This window comes from Syngnathoides biaculeatus, chromosome 12 (assembly GCF_019802595.1).
Source record: "Syngnathoides biaculeatus isolate LvHL_M chromosome 12, ASM1980259v1, whole genome shotgun sequence".
Classification (NCBI taxonomy): Eukaryota; Metazoa; Chordata; class Actinopteri; order Syngnathiformes; family Syngnathidae; genus Syngnathoides; species Syngnathoides biaculeatus.
In genome coordinates this window covers 22,640,951-22,660,560 of record NC_084651.1, presented here as the reverse complement: position 1 = coordinate 22,660,560, position 19,610 = coordinate 22,640,951, and the positions used below count along the sequence as shown (strand labels likewise).

General features: G+C 42.1%; 1 protein-coding gene across 1 annotated transcript in view; it reads right to left on the bottom strand.

The window, feature by feature from the left end:
* Positions 1 to 18,840, bottom strand: part of LOC133509628 (gamma-aminobutyric acid receptor subunit pi) — a 72,945-nt gene extending 54,105 nt beyond the window's left edge. Inside the window, exons 1-4 of the mRNA XM_061836851.1 lie at positions 18,692 to 18,840; positions 18,090 to 18,600; positions 17,883 to 17,979; positions 11,753 to 11,845 (exon numbers count right to left, since the gene is read on the bottom strand). Of these exons, the coding sequence (XP_061692835.1) occupies positions 11,753 to 11,805 (53 nt within the window). The 5' untranslated portion in view covers positions 11,806 to 11,845; positions 17,883 to 17,979; positions 18,090 to 18,600; positions 18,692 to 18,840. The remainder of the gene's footprint in view (positions 1 to 11,752; positions 11,846 to 17,882; positions 17,980 to 18,089; positions 18,601 to 18,691) is intronic.
* Positions 18,841 to 19,610: the final 770 nt, after the last annotated feature.

Below are 19,610 nucleotides of genomic sequence, written 5' to 3'. Positions count from 1 at the left end.
TGATAAAACCATTTACTCCCGTGTTATGATTCCAGAAGGAGGCTAGTATTTCATTGTTTGTAATGACATTTGTGTAAAGACTTTTTCCTTTTTTTTTTCCAGATAGCACCATTGACAACAGATTCAACATCAGATATCCAAGTTTGCAGCAATCCAGTTACTTGTGGTGTTCATTTAGTGTACTTAATATTACATTCCAGTCAAATCCCTCCGGTCATATGAGTGAGGTATCACGTCTGCAGTGGCGTCCCGTCCTTGTAGATGTCACCATCAACCCATTCATTGTCCTGACCAGGCTGACCAAATGGCATACCCCCCAGTAGACAAGCGCCATCGTTGATGGAGGTCTGTGGGGGGGCACTAATTAATTTAGCATTCCAATGCCACCCTTGGCTGTCTAGTTTTCTGTGATGTTCTGGGTGGTAACCCACTTCATGTCAGAGTGACAAAACAAGTGCGAATTGACTTTGTTTCAATTGGCATTGGCGTAGAGTAAGGGTGAGCAATTCATTTTTGCAAGGGCCCACATAAGAAACCAAAATTGTGTCAGAAGGCTGCCCTATTGATAACTTTAACTTAATCGTCAACTTTGTCCCTCTGTATAATGCATTAAATTCTAGATTTGGAATAGCTAGTACTCGTAATTGGAATAAAAAGTATTCTGTAAATATTTATATAAATACACTATGCGAAATTATGGTGTATATGTCAAATGAGAAAATACTCACCATGTTTTGTTTCATCTTCCTCCAAAGGTGCAATAAACTGTGATTTAATACTCTCACTATGATGAAATTAACTATTTACAGCATCCACAACATGGTTAATTTTTAACAGATTGACACAAAAGTAAGAAAGTCAATTTCTAGACAGGGTTAATTTCTGCCACCTTATCCGGCATTCTCTTCAAACATCAGATTTGGACAACCGTCCATTGTCCTACCTGCCAGCTTGTCCCATTTCAGTCCTCACTTGTCAAAACATACAGTTACGTCTGTGACAAAGAAGTCACTCCCAGCTGTGGTCCCTTGATTCTCCTCTGTGATTTGAGAGTCTGCAGCTATACCACGTAAGATGACGAGCAGCTGTGCAGTGTCATGTTCAACGCAGCTATCATCAAAAGGCAGAGAGAAATAGTTCAAGTCAAAAGCTCTGTTGTTCAGCTGAAGCTGCAAGTTTCCAGCAATGTCCTGAACCCGCCTCGTTTAAGTGTGTTGGGAGGGTGGCACATTCCAAAATATCCTATTTTCTTTGGGAATACCAGCGCAGCAGAGTCCAATAAGCACACCCTAATAAGCTCTGTCAGAAAACGCCCTCCTTTTTTGGGCGGCTTGGTAAGAAAGAATTTGGTCCTGATAGCTACATCTCTAGGTGTGCAACATTTTGAAAAAAAACAAAAAAAAACGCTTGTTGGCTTTGCAGTTTTGTTAGCAACGCATCAGACTCCCTTGCGTGATCTTCATCAGACAGATTTCTCTATTTATTCTCATGTAGTGGTGATTAAAACGCTTGTCTTTAAACACAGCGTCCTGTTTGCCTGCACAATCCTGTCTCACTTACACAACGCATACCCCCCACACACTGAGCTTTTTGTCACAATACCCATAACAATTGTAATAAACTCAACCAAGGCGCACATGGAAATATCACAATAAACGCAAGCAAAGCGCGCACACAACTACCATATTGAACTCAAGAAAAGCCTGCATGCACATTAAAAAACAAATTCGATCTGCTTTCATGCCTTTTTGAGACCCCCATGAAAGTCGGCAAAGAGCCACGGGTTCACCAACCCTGTTTTAGACACTGTAATATTGTCTATAAATGCTCTGATCAGGGCTTTTTGGATGCCTGACCCAGACAATAGACCTCTTAACTCAACTTCCATCACCTTCAGGAACATATTCATGGACGATGCAAAAAGTAACAGATTGTGCAGCTGGTGATGATGATCTTCCTAATGGCCCAAAAAAGCTCCAGGACCGTACCTTTTCTCAGCCATCTGGTGCTGTGTAGAAGCAAATCATCAAACTCTGGATTGATCTCTTTCAGAAAAAAATGCCACAAGAAATGCTCCATCGCAAACAAAGCTGCTTTTATACGCAATCATGGCACCCACCTGTTCCCAATTAGTTTCTTCACCTGTGGGATGTTCCAAACAAGTGTTTGATGAGCATTCCGCCACGTTCTTAGTCTTTTTTGACACCTGTCCCAGCCATCTTGTAATGTTTTGTAGCCATAAAATTCTAAGTTTATGATTATTTGAGAAAAACAATGAGGTTTATAAGTTTGAACAGTCACTAAACATGTAATGGTAAACATGCCTGACATTGGTGCAGACAGCATGGGATCTATTCCCGCAGCATGGGATATATTCCCACTCAGTGAAGGTGTCGATATGTGCCCTGTGACTGACTGGTGACCAGTTCAGGGTGTAGGCAGCCTTTTGTCCGATATTAGCTGGGATAGGCTCCAGCACTCCTACGACCCTTGTGACGATAAGGGGATGATAAGTTTGAACATTAAATATCTTGCCTTTGTATTGTATTCAATTAAACATAGCTTGAACATGATTTGAAAATCCTTGTATTCTGTTTTAATTTATGTTTAACACAATGTCCCAATGTCATTGCAATTGGGTTTTGAGAAGGGTTTTCCAGAATTTTTAGGTCAACTTTGAGAGTGTGTAATATACAAAGGTATGCATTTTACGTTAGATATTATGGTAAAAATCCCTGTCCATCCCTCCCATTGTATTAGACCGCACACAGCCCCAATTTTAGTGAGCCTGTGGACTAAACAGCTCAGGGTTGACAAATTCCCAGCTGGGGTCCACGCCCTACCTTTCGAATACTCCTGATTTTAAGCGTTTAATTAACCTAAAATGCATGTTTTGATAATGTGGGGAAAATTGGAGTACCCATGTTGTTAGTGTTTTTGTAGCATTTAGGACAATCGACAATCTGTAAAATGAAATGTCTTGTTTTGGAAGGAGCTTTTTTTCAAATAAGTCAAATAAAGTATGTAGTATAATGCAAGAAATCCAGGCTTCTCCTTGCAGAAATTCTTCCACCATCGAGCAGAATTTTTTTTTTTTTTTTAAATGAACTGCTAAGTTGGGCTACTGTTCACGCAGTGTTTCATTTCGCTCCAGGGTCCAATTAATAGTCCAAGTCTTAAAAGCAATTATTTTAGCTAAGATTCTCAATTCCAGGAAAATACTTTGTAGTTTCATTTTAATCAGTATGGGCCAAAGATCTAATTTAAGCTACTAATAGCTAGATCATGTGGAAAATGTGATTTAATGAGGGAGCACTGCAGGTCTTAAATGGATTATGTTTACCATGGAGCTCCTCTATTTAAACGTGGGGCACTTTTTGTTTTATTAGCAGTCAACAGGCTTCTCCACCACTGGGAATATATATTTATTCAAGACTGAATCACGCTTAAACAGCAAATGATTACATTAGCCATATTATGAAATTGGTGGGTTACAGCATTTACTATAGCAATTTAAATGATTATAATTTCAAAATTATTTTTCTAGTCAAAACCAACCAACTACATAATTATGATCACATGCACAATCAAATGCTATCCATTACAGCAACTGTTTAAAGCGTTGCATTGTTACAGTTTTAATAAAGTTCAGTTTTGATTGGTATTGTCAACAAGTAATCGATTGACTCATAAAGTATGTTTATACATGTGGTTGTAGTCTGCAGTCTGTGTTGAACTATGCAAAGCTACCGGGGGTTGGAAATCTGAAGCGGTGGTGGTTGCACCATTTACATGTTCGTCTCGTGAATGACATATTACAAACAGTAATTAAGCAATGTCTTCCCCTTTCAGAACTGATGTTACTTGTCCTGATGCTGTGTTTTGAGATGACAACAAGCTAAATCCAGCCAATGAGTACACAAAGAGCCTTGTAGATCTGAACTTTCAAAATTATGGAATAATAAGAAAATATTACCGCCCAATAAACCACGGCTGTAAGATGAAAATGGGAAAAAGGCTAATGATTATGGAAAAAGTTGCTTCAGTCAGCATTGCAGTAGAAATTAACTGAAAGGTTAAACCACAGATTAGTTTGCAACACAAGACAATTTACTTAAAGCCTTTTTACTTGAAGACAATAAAAGATGCCATCGGAAGATTATAGTCTGGTAGTGAAAGGTAGCAGAAATATAATGCATCAATCTAAAATACTATGTATTTATAATTTGTATTTCTACTCTATATTGCCAAACGTATTCACTCACCCATCCAAATAATTGGAATTATGCATTCTAATAACGTCCGTGGCCAAAGGTTTATAAAATCAAGCACTTATGCATGCACATTCGTTTTTTTTTTCTGAGAAAGAATGGGTTGTTGTCAGGACCTCACCGAATTCCAGCATGTAACAGCGATAGGATGCCACCTGTGCAACAAGAAATAAAATTCCCTCACCCCTAAATATTTCACAGTTGATTATCAGCTGTATTATAATGATGAATCATTTAGGAACAACAACTCAACCATGTAGTGGTTGGGCATGGATACTGACAGAGTGGGATCAGTGGATGCTGAGACGCATAATGTGAGGAGGCCAAGAACTTTCAACCATGTCGACCACTATAGACCAAGAGCTAATCAGAGACAGGTACAAGCCAACCTGCAGTTTTTTCATTGATTGAAAGTGTGGTTTAAAAGCTGCCGTGACCACAACAAAAACTACATTGTCAGAACTGTCTCGTCATGAAGTGTTGCCCGATATCTACCATGCCTCCCTCAAAAGAGCTCTCGGAAGACCTACAGTTAAGAACTGATAACTTGTATAAAGTTAGAAAAGTTTACACAAATATTTCTAAAAGTTTTTATGTTCATCAGTCCACAACAAGACATATTGCCTTTAACTGGTGGAAGTTCAGCACATGACCGCCAGAGCACAGCACACAATGCTCAAAGAGTTACAAATAAAATAAAATAAAAGAAATAAAATAAGGATCATAATCCAAGAATGTCATCTGAAGACTTACGGAAATCACTAGACCATGGCAAAATCTCTGGACAAATCTAGCATATGTAAAACATTAAACATGAATGGTGTTCATGCGAGAACACCAAGGAGCAAGGCTTTGCTGTCTAAAAAGAGTTTTGCATTTTGAAGTGTGTTAAAAAGCACTCCCCTCCTCGAGCCGTCACTTTATCGTGGTGGAAGGGTTTGTGTGTCTTGATGATCCTAGGAGCTAAGTTGTCTGGGGCTTCATGCCCCATGGCAAACAGGTCCAAGGTGAGGGACCAGAAAAAAGTATGACTCCAAAACCTCTATGATGACTACAAAAATTGGATCTTAGTTTCCCTTTCTCGAACACAGGTCACAGGGCCCCCCTCTGGAGCCAGGCCTGGAGGTGGGGTTCGAAGGGGAGCACCTGGTGGCCAGGCCTGCACTCATGGGGCTCGGCCGGGCACAGCCCGAAAGGGTAACATGGGTCCCCCTTCCCATGGGCTCACCACCTGTGAGAGGGGCCGTATGGGTCAGGTGCAATCTGAGCTGGGCGGTGACCAAAGGCGGGGACCTTGGCGATCCGATCCCCGGCTACAAAAACAAGCTCTCGGAACATGGAATGTCACCTCTTTGGCAGGGAAGGAGCCCGAGTTGGTGCATGAGGTTGAGAAGTTCTGACGAGATATAGGCTGACTCGCCTCTACTCACCACTTGGGCTCTGGCACCACTCCACTTGAGAGGGATTGGACTCTGTTCCACTCTGGTGTTGCCCACAGGGAGAGACACTGAGCAGGTGTGGGTATACTTATTTCCCCCCAGCTCAGGGCCTGTACGTTGGGGTTTACCGCTGTGGATGAGAGGGTAGCCTGCCTCTGCCTGCAGGTAGGGGGACGGGTCCTGAATGTTGTTTCTGCTTATGCACCACGCAGCAGTGCAGAGTACCCACCCTTTTTGGAGTCTTTAGATGGAGTGTTGGAAAGCGCCCCCTCTGGCGACTCCATTATTCTGCTGGGGGACTTCAATGCCCACGTGGGCAATGACAGTGAGACCTGGAAGGGCATGATTGGGAAGAACAGCACCCCCCCCCCCCCACGATCATAACTCGAGTGGTGTTTTGTTATTGGACTTCCGTCCTCATCATGGATTGTCCATAACAAACACAATGTTCAGGCATAAGGGTGTTCACATGTCTACTAGGCACCAGGACACCATAGGTCGCAGGTCGATGATCGACTTTGTGGTCGTGTCATCGGAATTGCGTCTTGGACACTTGGGTGAAGAGAGGGGCGGAGCTGTCAACTGATCACCACCTGGTGGTGAGTTGGCTCCGATGGTGGGGAAAGATGCCAGTCTGACATGGCAGGCCCAAATCTATTCTGAGGGAATGGCTGACAGATTCCCCTGTCAGAAGAAATTTCAAATCCCACCGCCGAAGAACTCTGCTCACATCCCGGAGGAGGCGGGGGACATTGAATCTGAGTGGACAATGTACCGCGCCTCCATTGCTGAGGCGGCCGACCGGTGCTGTGGCTGTAAGGTGGTCGGTGCCTGTCGTGGCAGCAACCCACGGACACGTTGGTGGACACCAACAGTGAAGGATGCTGTTAAGTTGAAGAAGGAGTCCTATCGGACATTTTTGGCCAGTGGGACTCCCGTGGCAGCTGATAGGTATTGGCTGACCAAGCAGAATGCAGCTTCGGTGGTCGCTGAGGCAAAAACCCGGGCGTGGGAGGAGTTCGGTGAGGCCAGGGAGAACGACTTCAGGACGGCTTCGAGGAAATTCTGGTCCACCGTCCGGTGTCTCAGGAGGGGGAGGCAGTGCACCGTCAACACTGTGTATAGTGGGGATCGGGCGCTGCTGACCTCATCTCGGGATGTTGTGAGACGGTGGGGAAAATACTTCGAAGACCTCCTCAATTCCACCAACATGCATTCCCATGAGGAAGCTGAGTCTGGGTGCTCTGAGTCGGGCTCTTCTATCTTTGCGGTTGAGGTTACCGAGGTGGTTCGGTTGGCTTCAACAAGCCGTGATCTCCAGCTCTCACTGGATTGATTCGCAGCTAAGTGTGAAGCGGCTGGGATGAGGATCAGCACCTCCAAATCCGAGACTATGGTCCTCTGTCGGAAAAGGGTGGCGTGCCCTCTCCAGGTCAGGGATGAGATCCTTCCCCAAGTGGAGGAGTTCAAGTATCTTGGGGTCTTATTCACAAGTGAGTGAAGAATGGAGCAGGAGCTCTACAGATAGATCGGTGCAGTGTCTGCAGTGAGTGCAGCTAAGTCGAAAGGCGAAGCTCTCAATTTACGAGTCAAACTACGTTCCTACCCTCACCTATGGGCATGAGCGGTGGGTCGTGACCGAAAGAACAAGATCCCGGATACAAGTGGCTGAAATGAGTTTCCTCCGTAGGGTGTCTGGGCTCTCCCTTAGAGCTCGGTCATCTAGGAGGGGCTCAGTGTCGAGCCGCTACTCCTCCGAATTGAGAGGAGCCAGATGAGGTGGCTGGGTTCTCCGATTTGGATGCCTTCTGGACGCCTCCCTGGTGAGGTGTTTGGGGCATGTCCCACCAGAAAGAGACCCAGAGGACGACCCAGGACACGCTGGAGAGACTATGTCCCTCAGCTGACTTGGGAACATGCCGGGATCCCTCCGGAAGACCTGGAAGAAGTGGCTGGGGAAAGGGAAGTCTGGGTATCCCTGCTGAAGCTACTTCGCCCACGACCTGACCCTGAAAAGTGGGAGATAATGGATAGATGGATTAAAGAGCACTTGGATGTTCCAATTGTACTACTGTCAAAATATTCTGTGGACACATCCCGGCTATCTTTGGACAGGAAGCGGGGTACACCCTGAAATGGTTGCCACCCAATCACAGGGCACATAGAGATAGACAACAGTCGTACTCAGAATCATACCAAGGGGAAATTTAGAGTCTCCTTTCATGCATATTTTTTGGGATGTGGAAGGAAACCAGAGTGAATGGAGAAAAGCCACACAAGCATGAGGAGAACATGCAAACTCCACACAGGCGAGACCGGGATTTGAATCCCAGTCCTCAGAACCATGAGGCCAATGATCTAATCAGATGCTCCACTGTGCCACCACTTTTGAGACATACAAACATAAAAACACACTACAGAGAGTCACTCAACTGAAGATGCTGGAATGTCTGCGTGTTTTATTTTACATTGATCGATACCCCCAACCTGAGGGAAGGAGCTGAAATGATGTTGGTGACCAATATGTGAAGGGTTGAAGAGGATTTTGCATGTCCTTGTCTTAGTTCTGGCAGCGTGGAAATCCTCAAGGGTAGTTAGTCCGGTACTGACGATTTTTATTGACAGCATTAAACCAGACCAGATGGAAGAACACAGGACTGATTCAATGACTGCTGTTTAGAATTGCCTCAACAGCTTCTGTGGCTGGCCATTCTTCCTCAGCAGGCACAGGAAGTACATCCTCAGCTGGTTTTGAGGATGGTGTCGATGTTAATCTCCCACTTCATATCATGAGAGAACATAATTCCCAGGAACCTGAAGGTTTTGATGGGTGACACAGGGCAGTTGGACAGCTTGAGGATGATTCCTGAAGTCTATGCTCATCTCTACAGTCTTGAATGTGTTCAGCTCCAGGTTGTGTGAACTGCAGCACAATTCCAGCAACTCCACTTCCTGTCAATACACAGACTACTCGCTGTCTTTGATGTGGCTAATCACTTAAAGGTCGAGTTTGACGGCCAGATGTATGTAGGTGCAGCTATTGCTATACACAGAGAACAGCCACAGAGAGAGGATACATCTTCGTGGCAGTCCAGTTCTGATGATGTGTGTAGACTAGGTGGTGTCCCACAGTCCCACCTACTGTGTTCTGTCCATTATTAATTTGTGAAGTAACTGACAGAGGGCAGGCAGAAGGTGAGCTGGAGAAGCTTGGAGAAGAACAGTTTTAGGGATGATGTTGAATGCAGACCTGAAGTCCACAAACAGGATCCTCCAGAAGGTCCCACACTGTCAAGGTTGTTCTAGGTGAAGTGCAGTCCCATGTTGACTGTATCATCCACAGACTTGCTTAAATCGATAGACAAACTGCAGGCGATCAAATGGGGGTCCCGTGACGCTGTTAAGGTCGTATAGAACGACATGCTTAAAGGATTTAAAGACCACAGATGCCAGGGCAATCGGCCTGTTGTCATTCAGACCTGAGATTGGAGGTCTGTTTGAGACTAGGATTATGGGAAGGCATTTCAAAGAGGATGGTACTTCATACAGTTCCAGAGATCCATCGGTGTGCCAACTGGAACCAGAAGGTCTGTGATTACTTTGACGCAGGATGGGGCTACAATGTCTGGGCCCATCCCTCTGTTGAACTTTTATAGTTGGAAAATGCATCTCACATCCTGTTTTGTTCAACACAGAATTCAGAGGTGCACCAGTGGTCAGTGGTTCTTCTGGATGGGTGTGGGGTGTGAAAGTTCATACACCCGTTTTCTTTCCCGTTTATCCTCCAGACCGTCATGGGCCTGCTGGAGCCAATCCCAGCTATATTCAAGCCTCTGAGAGGCGGGGTACACCCTGAACTGGTCACCAGCCAATCACAGGGCACATATAAAAAAAAAAAACAACAACCAACCATTCTCATACACAGGCATACATACATCTCATACACAATCAATCTACCAAGGATGTTTTGAGGATGTGGGAGGAATCCCAGAGAAGACCTACATAGGCACGCGGAAAAAATCCAAACTCCACACAGGCGGGGCCAGGATTTGAACCCTAACCCTCAGAACTGTGTGGCAGATCTGCTAACCAGCACCAGGCAAACTGGCGTGAAAGAGTCCTTTTGAAACCTGAAGTTGAAAAGGTTCAAGATACCAGTTTATTTTATTTTTTTTACTTAGCCACTTGGGGGGGTGGTTGCTTGTACTTGGATTGCTATTTTAATCCTGGCTAGACCGATTTATAACTGTGTTTCCATATTTTATGCATAATTTCTCTTGGCAATGTTAATTTCTTTTGTCAACTGATTTCAAGCATGATTCTACAGGGCTCTGATCTCAACCTGATTGAGATGCTGTGGAATGACCTCAAGAGAGACACACCAGACATTCCAGGAATTTTGCTGAATTGCAACCATTTTCTTAAGAGGAATTGTTCAAATTCCATCCTGATCATTGTGCATGTCTGATCTGTTGCTCCTGGAAATTTTTTGTTTGAAGTTATTGATGCCAAAGGAGGTTCAACCAGATATTAAATCCAAGGGTTCACTTTTTCCTCACTGTCCGATAAATATTTACATTTTATGCTCTGTAAAATCATTAAAACACAGAATTGTTCATGTGGTAGTAGTTTGTGTGTACAGTACTGATTATTTTTGTAATTTCAGTGAATATCAGACTTTTTTATGATCAATTTATGTAGGAATGTATTAAATTCCAATCAATCATGTAACAGAAAAGACAGGGATCGAAAAAAGGCTCTTTTTGTCCCAGTTTTTCTCATTCGCAACCAAGTGTGACAAACGCCAGACTAAGTTAGGCCTTATAAGATTGTCCAATAAGATTGCTCTTTGGTATGAGCTTTATTAAGAGAGAATTTTTCTCGATAATATGGTCCGAAATGGGTTAGGGCGGACAATTTTACACATTAAACATGTTTAATATTGATAACCAAATATCATTTGTTAAGAAAGCTAACTTCTCCCGAGTGCATCATTTGTTATTTAAAAAGGAACGTAGCCAATCAAAAGCAAACTGAGGAACAAGGAGCAGCTGTAAATAAATTATAAATAATTATAAAAAAGCTTGAAAATGTTTGAGTCGTTCAAACTCCATTCAAACTTACCATGCAAGTGTGTTTGTTCATGGTGATATTGTTAATGTACGGCACTGATCATAGGCTAGTCACTTTTCATTAATGTACTTCCTAGTTCCAAATGTTGCCAAGGGTGTACCCCGCCTCCTGCCCGAAGAATGCTATGATAGGCTCCCCCGACCCTTGTGAGGATAAGGGGCTGAGAAATGGATGAATAGTCATAATAGATGAAAGAGTGACTCCTGTGACCCTTTATGTCCATGCAGTTTGCAAAAAGCAAACAGGTTGTTGTTTATTGTAAGCTTGGGGTCCCACTCCTAATGTCCTCTGACTTGAGCACCAATATGGGTTTGCTGAAGGCCTGTATATCAGATTAGGTCTCCAGGATCTTTGAATTGTAATTTTAAAAAATTGTAATTAAAAATGTGCTTTTTCAAGAGGTCAAAATCATTCAAAGGGTGATTTTTTTTTAAACTAACATCCCTCAGCATCCTGACATAATTCATTGTTTTGGTTTTTGGATGCTGCGCTTTTTTGTTTCTATGAGCTATGCGTGAATGCTCATTCATCTTCAGAGCTCAGACACAGTGAGAAGGAAGAGTAGAGGGTTCATTCCTGATAAAAGACAAATGTTGCACAAAATATCCCATCATTCCCATGAGATGTGTGCTGGTGTGTCTGTGTATTTATCTGTGCAGAACAAATCAAATCAACAGCATGAAGAATGTGTAAATGGAATATTAATGTTCAAAGTTTGAGGACTGGAGTTGATTGTCAATGTGGTGGGAGTCTTAGTTCACACATATGTGGTAAGCCACTTCAAAGTGTATGCTCTCCTGTTTTTCCCCCACATTAAATTTATTTGACAGGAAATTATGTTTCCTCCCTGTTGAGGTTTGTGTCTGCAACTTCCAATGATTGTACTTCTTCTTCTGTAAGTGATCTTACCTGCTAATGAGGACCACAGAGAAAAGGGACCCCACAGATACAAATACCCCCATGGCTGGAGAGAAAATGGAGAGTACGAGTAGAGTCTGGTATCTGGAATGAGAAACACAGCAGATTATAATGTGCAATTTAGCATGATGCAAGACTTGACTGAATGTATTCTCTTTTAAATGAATACTTTCTGCATCTAAAAAATGATGCAAGAAAATGCTTGTGCTTAACAATGGATTTTGAAAAGTCCCCCTGCTATTTAAAAAAAAAAAAAAGTCAGATGCGATCACTAATGGTGTAGTGGTTCACATGCTTGACTTTGGTGCATGCAGCTTGGGTTCAGTTCTAAATCAGTGACAGTGTGAATGTGAGTGTGAATGGTTGCTCATGTCTATAAGTGGCCTGTGACTGACTGTCAAACATTTCAGGGTGTAGTACGCCATTTGCCTGAAGTCAGCTAGGATAGGCTCCAGCATCCCATGACCCGAACCAGGATAAGCAGTGTTGATAGTGGATGGATGGATGAAATTCAGACGCCAAGCATCATGAGTAATCTTGGTGATTGTTCAAAATCTCCTCAAATATATAGTAGTTTAGTTCATCTGAAAATAGGGAAGAGCCCCAGGCTGTCGGATGACCTCAAAATACCCCCTGTCTTCATGGCTGTACCTTATACAGCAGTGAAAATCTGCCTCTGGAATATTCCCAATACGCACAGCATAATGATCTTGTTAATGACTTCTCTCTGTGAAGACGATGTATGGCTCAAAGCCAAAGACTTGCTTCAAAAGCAAGAAGGAGCATTGCAGTTTTGGCAAAGTGTCTCCTTTTTTCCATAATCTCTTAGAACTTGCAGATGAAAGCAATCATAAAAAGAACTTTTGAGACTTTTACCTTCAGCACTGGTATTGAGTCCTGCCCAGAATGCAAAGAAGGCTAAGGAAATATTGACACATACTGTTGTACTTAGTGTTAAATGAAATCTATGGCAATTGCCTTTTACATAAAGTACAGATAAACGAGCATTCACACTCACGTTCATTCCAAAAGACAATTTAGACTTTTCTATTAATAATACAGTATATGCATGTTTTAGTATGTAGAACGACACGAGAGTACAGAGAATTTTCTTAACGAGGGTCGCGAGAGAGCTGGAGCCTCTCCCAGCTGTCATTGGGCAGGAGGCAGGGTACACCCTGAACAGCTAATCGCAGGGCGCATGAAGACAAACAACAGTCGCACTCAAATCACACCTAGGGGCCATTTAGAGTCTCCAATGGATGCATATAGAGAAAACCCACGCAGGCACAGGAGAACATGGAAACTCCACACAGGCGGGCCGAGATTGAACCCAGGTCCTCAGAACTGTGAAGCCAACGCTTCACAGCTGCCATACTGTTCCACCTGGGGATATTTTTTTGTGTAATTTAGTCAAACTTATTTGCGTGAAAAAAAAAAAAAAATCAATGCCAGCCTAATCAACAAAGAAGAAAACATGCTATTCAAAATAAACATCATCACTGGTTTCATTTTTTGGGAAAGTATTAGTGTTCAGAGATTCTTCTTCTTTTCCTTTCAGCTTGTCCCATTAGGGGTCACTACAGTGTGTCATCTTTTTCCATGAGGCAAAAGAGCGAGAGGAAGACCAAAGAAAAGCTTGATGGATGTTGTAAGGGAGGACATGAGGACAGTGGGTGTTAATTATTTTGTCACTGTTTTTACTATGAACGTTCTTTAACTGTTAAAATAGTGACAGTTTTACATGGAAAAATAAATTTCAATCTGTGGAAGAAATACTTTTGAAACGTTTGGAAAACTTCCACTTTGTTTCAAACGATACCCCCTGCATCAATGCCTTGGAAAAAAAATAAATGAAAAGTAGATTCCTTTCACATCACGAATAGCAACTAGAATGTAGTAAAATGTACCTGTATCATTTTGCATGACAAGTGGTATAGTTTTCTATTACTTTTAAGTACTAGTGTGAGCTAACAGTCATGACTGTGAGTATTACATTTCCTTACATCAATAAAATCCTGAATTATTCACAAAAACATGGCGACATGGTGGACAACAGGTTACAGCATTTGCTTCATATTTCTGAGGACTGGTGTTCAAATCTCACCCCCACCTGTGTGTATTTTGCATGTTTTGCCAGTGCCGATTGGTCTTTTGTGGGGGCACTCTGGTTTCTTCCCACAATCCCTAAAACATGCGTAAAGGCTAATTAAATAGTCTAAATTGCCCATATGTGTGAATGGTTGTTTGTTTATCTGTGCCTTGTGATTGGCTAGTGACCAGTTCAGGGTGTAACCCACCTCCTGCCCAAAGTTAGCTGGGATCGTCTTCACCACTCCCGCGACCCTTGTTGAGGATAAGCGGCTCAGAAAATGGATGGATGGGTTTATATACACAAAAACAATCTCCTGACTATTTGCTTTCTCTATGTTTCTAAAAATTTTAGAGGTCTCTGTTATTAAGAGCATTTCAAACATTTACTCCCAGCTTTCCAGAGTACATTTTGTTCAACAACAACAACAAAATTATCACGACAGAATTTTCCAAGTTTCCAAGTCAACTTTGTGAAAATGTTTCTAGATTTCCCTACCCTTTTAAGGCTTATCCAATCCAAACGCTATGATAATGTATATCTTACTTAACATCACAATACTTTTAACACCACACTTATAATCACCATATTTAAGAATAGCATATAACAATTCTGAATTAAAATGTGTTGATTAGTTATCATTTGTCATTACTGTATTTATGTTTCACATACAATCTAGGGAAATGTGTTTTGTTACAATACAAATACATACTGTAAATAATTCATTCAGGATCAATAATGGGGGTGTGTGAAACCCGGGGATGTGGGAATTTAATTCAGCTTTGAAAAAAATCAATATTTTGTTCACATTTAATTTGTGTTTGCATTTGCCTCCTTTTCTCAGCGTGCATCAACATATAGGTGGACCTATTTTGAATGGTTTGGAACCGCTGACTGCTTTTCTGTATGCTGTGAAAGAAAAATACAGGACAGAGTGCAAATGGACTTTCATAAACATAATCAGTATTATAAATTTTAACAAGTAACAGTAGGATAAGAAGTGCATGTTAACAACCAAGTGATTTGGATCCATTCAACTGAGCGTCCAAAGCTGTTTAATCCTTTTGCTCTTATATTTCATTATGTATTGAAGTACTTGACCAACTGCCAGTGAGCCTCCCCTGAGTTGTATCGTACAGGCTGCGGAAATCAGTCTGGTGGAGGCATCACAATATCGCAGACTGTAAATAGTGCAGAAGAACGTGACATTTTCCTTTGGAAAAAACCTTTACAAGTAATTACACATGGTTTTTAAATCAGTATTTGTGTAATAGGGCCGTACATAATTAATTACCAGCTACCTTGACTCAACGATGTGGACTGTACACATCTGTTTGTTTTTATTTTCACACAAGATTGCTACATGTGAGAGTTTATTACAGCTCATTTAATAATTTCCTTTGTTTTTAATAACCACCAAGAAATCCATAGAAAGCTGCATTTGATAGTAAAAACTACAGAAAATGGACTATGGAAACCCCCAAACAGAATAAATTTATTATTCATAGAATAAACTTCCAGAAGCTTGACGTTATGGGTATAAGATAACATAAGATAAGTTGTCTCTTCACTGTTCCATTTGATGTACCCTAAATAGCTGTAAAATAGTTTATAAAAATAATCAACAATGACGGTCACAATGGAAATTTGTGTGATATGACACAATCCACATTCCACTGTTTGACAGGCCATAGTTCAGCATCTGCTCTAGTTACAGTATGTGACCACCTCCAGGAGCACTGTCATGTTTTAAGAGTGGAAGTCTTCCAAAGTGATGCGTATCGTTCTGCTGTGACACTATCTGTGGGCATTTTGATTTAAAGTGGACTTGAAAAGGGCATAAAGAAATACAAAAATATATGTCAGGCAGAATTGAGTCATTCTCATTCCATTATTATAGACGTGTCACATCTGGCCCCAAAATGTTAGCACTACTAAGTTAATGTTATTGCTGAGCTTCATAGCAGCAATTTACACAATAATCCCTGAGTGGAGGGTTTTGTTTTTTTTTTTTGCCACTTTTGCTGCTAGCATTATTTTGATGGTATCAAAATTATAAAGGCTACAGACAAACAAAAGCAGGTTAAAGAATATCAGTAATTTGATTAAATCACTGTGCATCCCTCCATTTTCCATATTGCATAGCCTCGCTAGGGTCGCAGGCATCTACATAGGCACAGGGAGAACGCCACACTGGAGGGGATGAGATTTAAACCCCCTGGGCCTCAGAACTGTGAGGCAAATGCTCTGCAGATGCACCACCGTGCTTCCTGGATGGATCTTTGTTTTGTTTTAATAACACGTGCCCTCTTTAGGGTCAGAGGTAGGATTGAGCCTTTGCTAATTTAACTACGTTTGAAGTAAGAGATGTGGTACACCCTCACACTCATAATGAGTTCATAATGAGTGGATGGACAATTTTGAGTCTTCAATTTACACACCATGTCTCTTTTTGTAACGTGACAGAGGGCAAACAAACACCGGGGAGACCATACAAACTTACGGCGTGCCTGAGCTGAGATTCAAAACCTTTTGGCCGTGTCCCATATGAGCAAACTCCAATGATCTGATTTGAATCAAATCCAAAGAGAAAACTTAAAAAAAAATAATACTATCACCAATGACTTAAATTTGATAAAGGCTGTCCATTTGAAAGAGGGATACACAACAGCACTTGCAGCTCTGGGTTTTTGATGATAACGCTCCTATTTACCACGCAACTCTATTCATGTAAATCACATTCCCCTACCCTCCAGTCCCTGTTTGTGATGGTTGGCCTGCATTGTGAGATCTGAAAGCTGGCAGCTGGCAGTTTAGAACCAATGAGTGAGCAAAAGCTGCACCAATTAAGTATGCTTTGCAATCTGGGTCTGTTCCAAAGATAAAAGGAGTTACATGAGTGTTACAAATAATTGGCAAAATTCAAGGAGGCCTGAGAGAAACACAACATAATGCTCTAAAAGGATATCAGGGTGATTTTTGGCATGTTTTGCATTGTGGCGTTATAGCAGCAGTACGATACATTATTGTAGAGAAATATGTATCTGATCCAGCATAGTGACAATAACCACAAATCAGTCAAAAAATAATTATTGTTTTACTGGTTAATTTACAATGTATATAAGAGCCATGTGCGGCTCGGTGAAGCACCTGGAGAGCATTGGCCTCACAGTTCTGAGGACTGGGTTTCAAATCCCTGCCTGCCTGTGTGGACTTTGCATGTTCTCTCCGTGTCTGCGGGGGTTTTCTCCTAGCACTCCGGTTTCCTCCCACATCCCAAAAACATGCAACAATAATTGGACACTCTAATTTACCCCTTAGTGTGATTGTGAGTACGACTGTTGTCTGTCACCATGTGCCATGTGATTGGCTGGCAACCCGTTCAGGGTGTTCCCTGCCTCCCACCCAGAGATAGCTGGGATTGGCTCCAGTACTCCCACAACCCTCATGAGGATAAGCGGCTCAGAAAATGGATGGCTGGATAAGAGTCATGTAGACCACACAAACCACATGGAAACTCAAAGTTCAATGAATTCCTGACATACACCTTTGTATCAAAATAAATAAAGATTGCTTTAGCTTTATAAGTCTACGACAGATGCCCCACGTCCACGATTAAAAAGCATAAATGGTGAAACAAAAACCCGTAATTCACCCCTACAAATGCGATGCAAATAGTCAATGCACTCGTGCACTGAGAGAAATAAAACCAAGAACGTGGCACATATTCACTCACAAACAACACATACAAACACGAACCAACGAACGTAAGAACGGATTACGTAGGACTATTTCAGAGTTGGAAGTTTAGAAATCGCTCTCATCCTTCAAAGTTCAGAATCTTCGGCAGACTTGAAACATGCCTTAGATTGCACGCTCACGCATCGGCGCGCTGAAGAAAAATGCGGCACAAAAACGAGACTGCTCCGACAATAATAAAATAATGTATTAAAAAAGGAAACATCACAATCGACAAGTGTTACTTCTAAATTTGCACACTGTTATTTCAGGTTAAAAGATTAAATTTACCTAGGACTGCCGATGAATGAGAGCCCACATTTTATAGCTTCCTTGATTCTTGACTTGTGCTATCCGCAATGGAAGAGATCCCCTTCTTGTCCGGGTCCTTGCAATGGAAACAATTCAATTCAAGACAGTACCTGCTGATCAGAGCTCACATAAGAGCAGCAGAACAAGCGCTTGTGCTCAGTCAGCAGATTGTCATTAACCACTTACGGGCTGGACGCGCTTCTGCGCAATGACGCACGCCGTGGGCATGCCAGCTGGTGTGGAACTCCCAAAACATCCATACATCCATTCATTTTCTGAGCCGCTTATCCTCACGAGGGTCACGGGAGTGCTGGAGCCAATCCTATCTGTCTTCGGCCAAGAGGCGGGGTAAACCCTGAACTGGTGCCAGCCAATCGCATGGCAGATGGAGACAGACAACAGTCGCACTCACAATCACACTAAGGGGCAATTTAGAGTGTCCAATTATCGTTGCATGTTTTTGGGATGTGGGAGGAAACCGGAGTGCCTGGAGAAAACCCACGCAGGAACAGGTACAACATGCAAACTCCACACAGGCGGGGCCGGGATTTGAACTCCAGTCTTCAGAACTGTGAGACCAACGCTTTACATCTGTTCCACCGTGCTGTCCTCCCAAAACATGGAATCTCAAATCTGCGATGATAACGAGATGACCACAATGTTATGTTTTTTTTTTTGTTTTTTTGTTTTTTTTGCTCTGTGGGTAAAAAACAAAAAACAGGTACAATTTCAACATGTGAATGACCTCGAGTGACGTACGCACTCACAAGAATTATTACTTAGCTTACTTTATGAAGGGTCAGGGTATAATTGCAGCCTGAATGAAATGGGTGTCAGCAAAAATGAAAAACATACTTGCTGTGTCATCCATTTTGGTTCTTTGAAGAAATCAAGTGACAATAATCCTGTCAGCACAAATTTAACGCTTGGAAGCAGCACCTGCAGGCTATTATGCTTTCTAATCGGCCACATTGAGAACAGACTGCTTTATAGAGAGCAAAAAAAAAACGCAAAATAAGAGGCGGGGTCATGTAACCTCGTTTGTTTGCCTGCGTGTGAAACGGACATAGAACACAACAACATGCCCCAAGGTGATGGGAGGTCACTAATGCAGATCTACTGTTCCAGCGTTAGCTCTTCAACCTCAGTTCATAAGGCAGGAAGCGTGCCATAGTACCACCTTTCATGACGAAAAGAGGGTAACTTGGCCCTTTGTTGGCCAGCAGCCTTACAGTTGAAGCATGCTCACAAGTAGGATGTTGAATATGCTGCAAACATGGAGCATCCACTTCCAGGTAGCTGCTCCATGTCTTGTAGAAAGTATTGAATTTGGTAGTTAATAAAAGCTCTTGAAAATGTGAATTTCAAGTTGATATATATTTAAAAAAAAATCATTTATTTTACTCCAGTGCACCTTTTCATTTATTTGCATTAAAAGTTGCCTTGAGCGTCACCAATCTGTAAAAGATCAAATGTGTGCACACTGGCCACTCAGATCATATAAATGTAACAATTTTACTTCCAATGTAGTCGCAACTTTATACGTCATTGTCGCTCATACCAATAATTGTTTTTCTCGTGTTTATTCATAACTGTGTTACATGCTCAGATGCCAAAAGACGCTAAGGGCCCGTTAATTTGGAGGAGTGATATTACCTTCTTAACCTTTATCATTTTTCATGACATTAATACATGACATTTTCATGA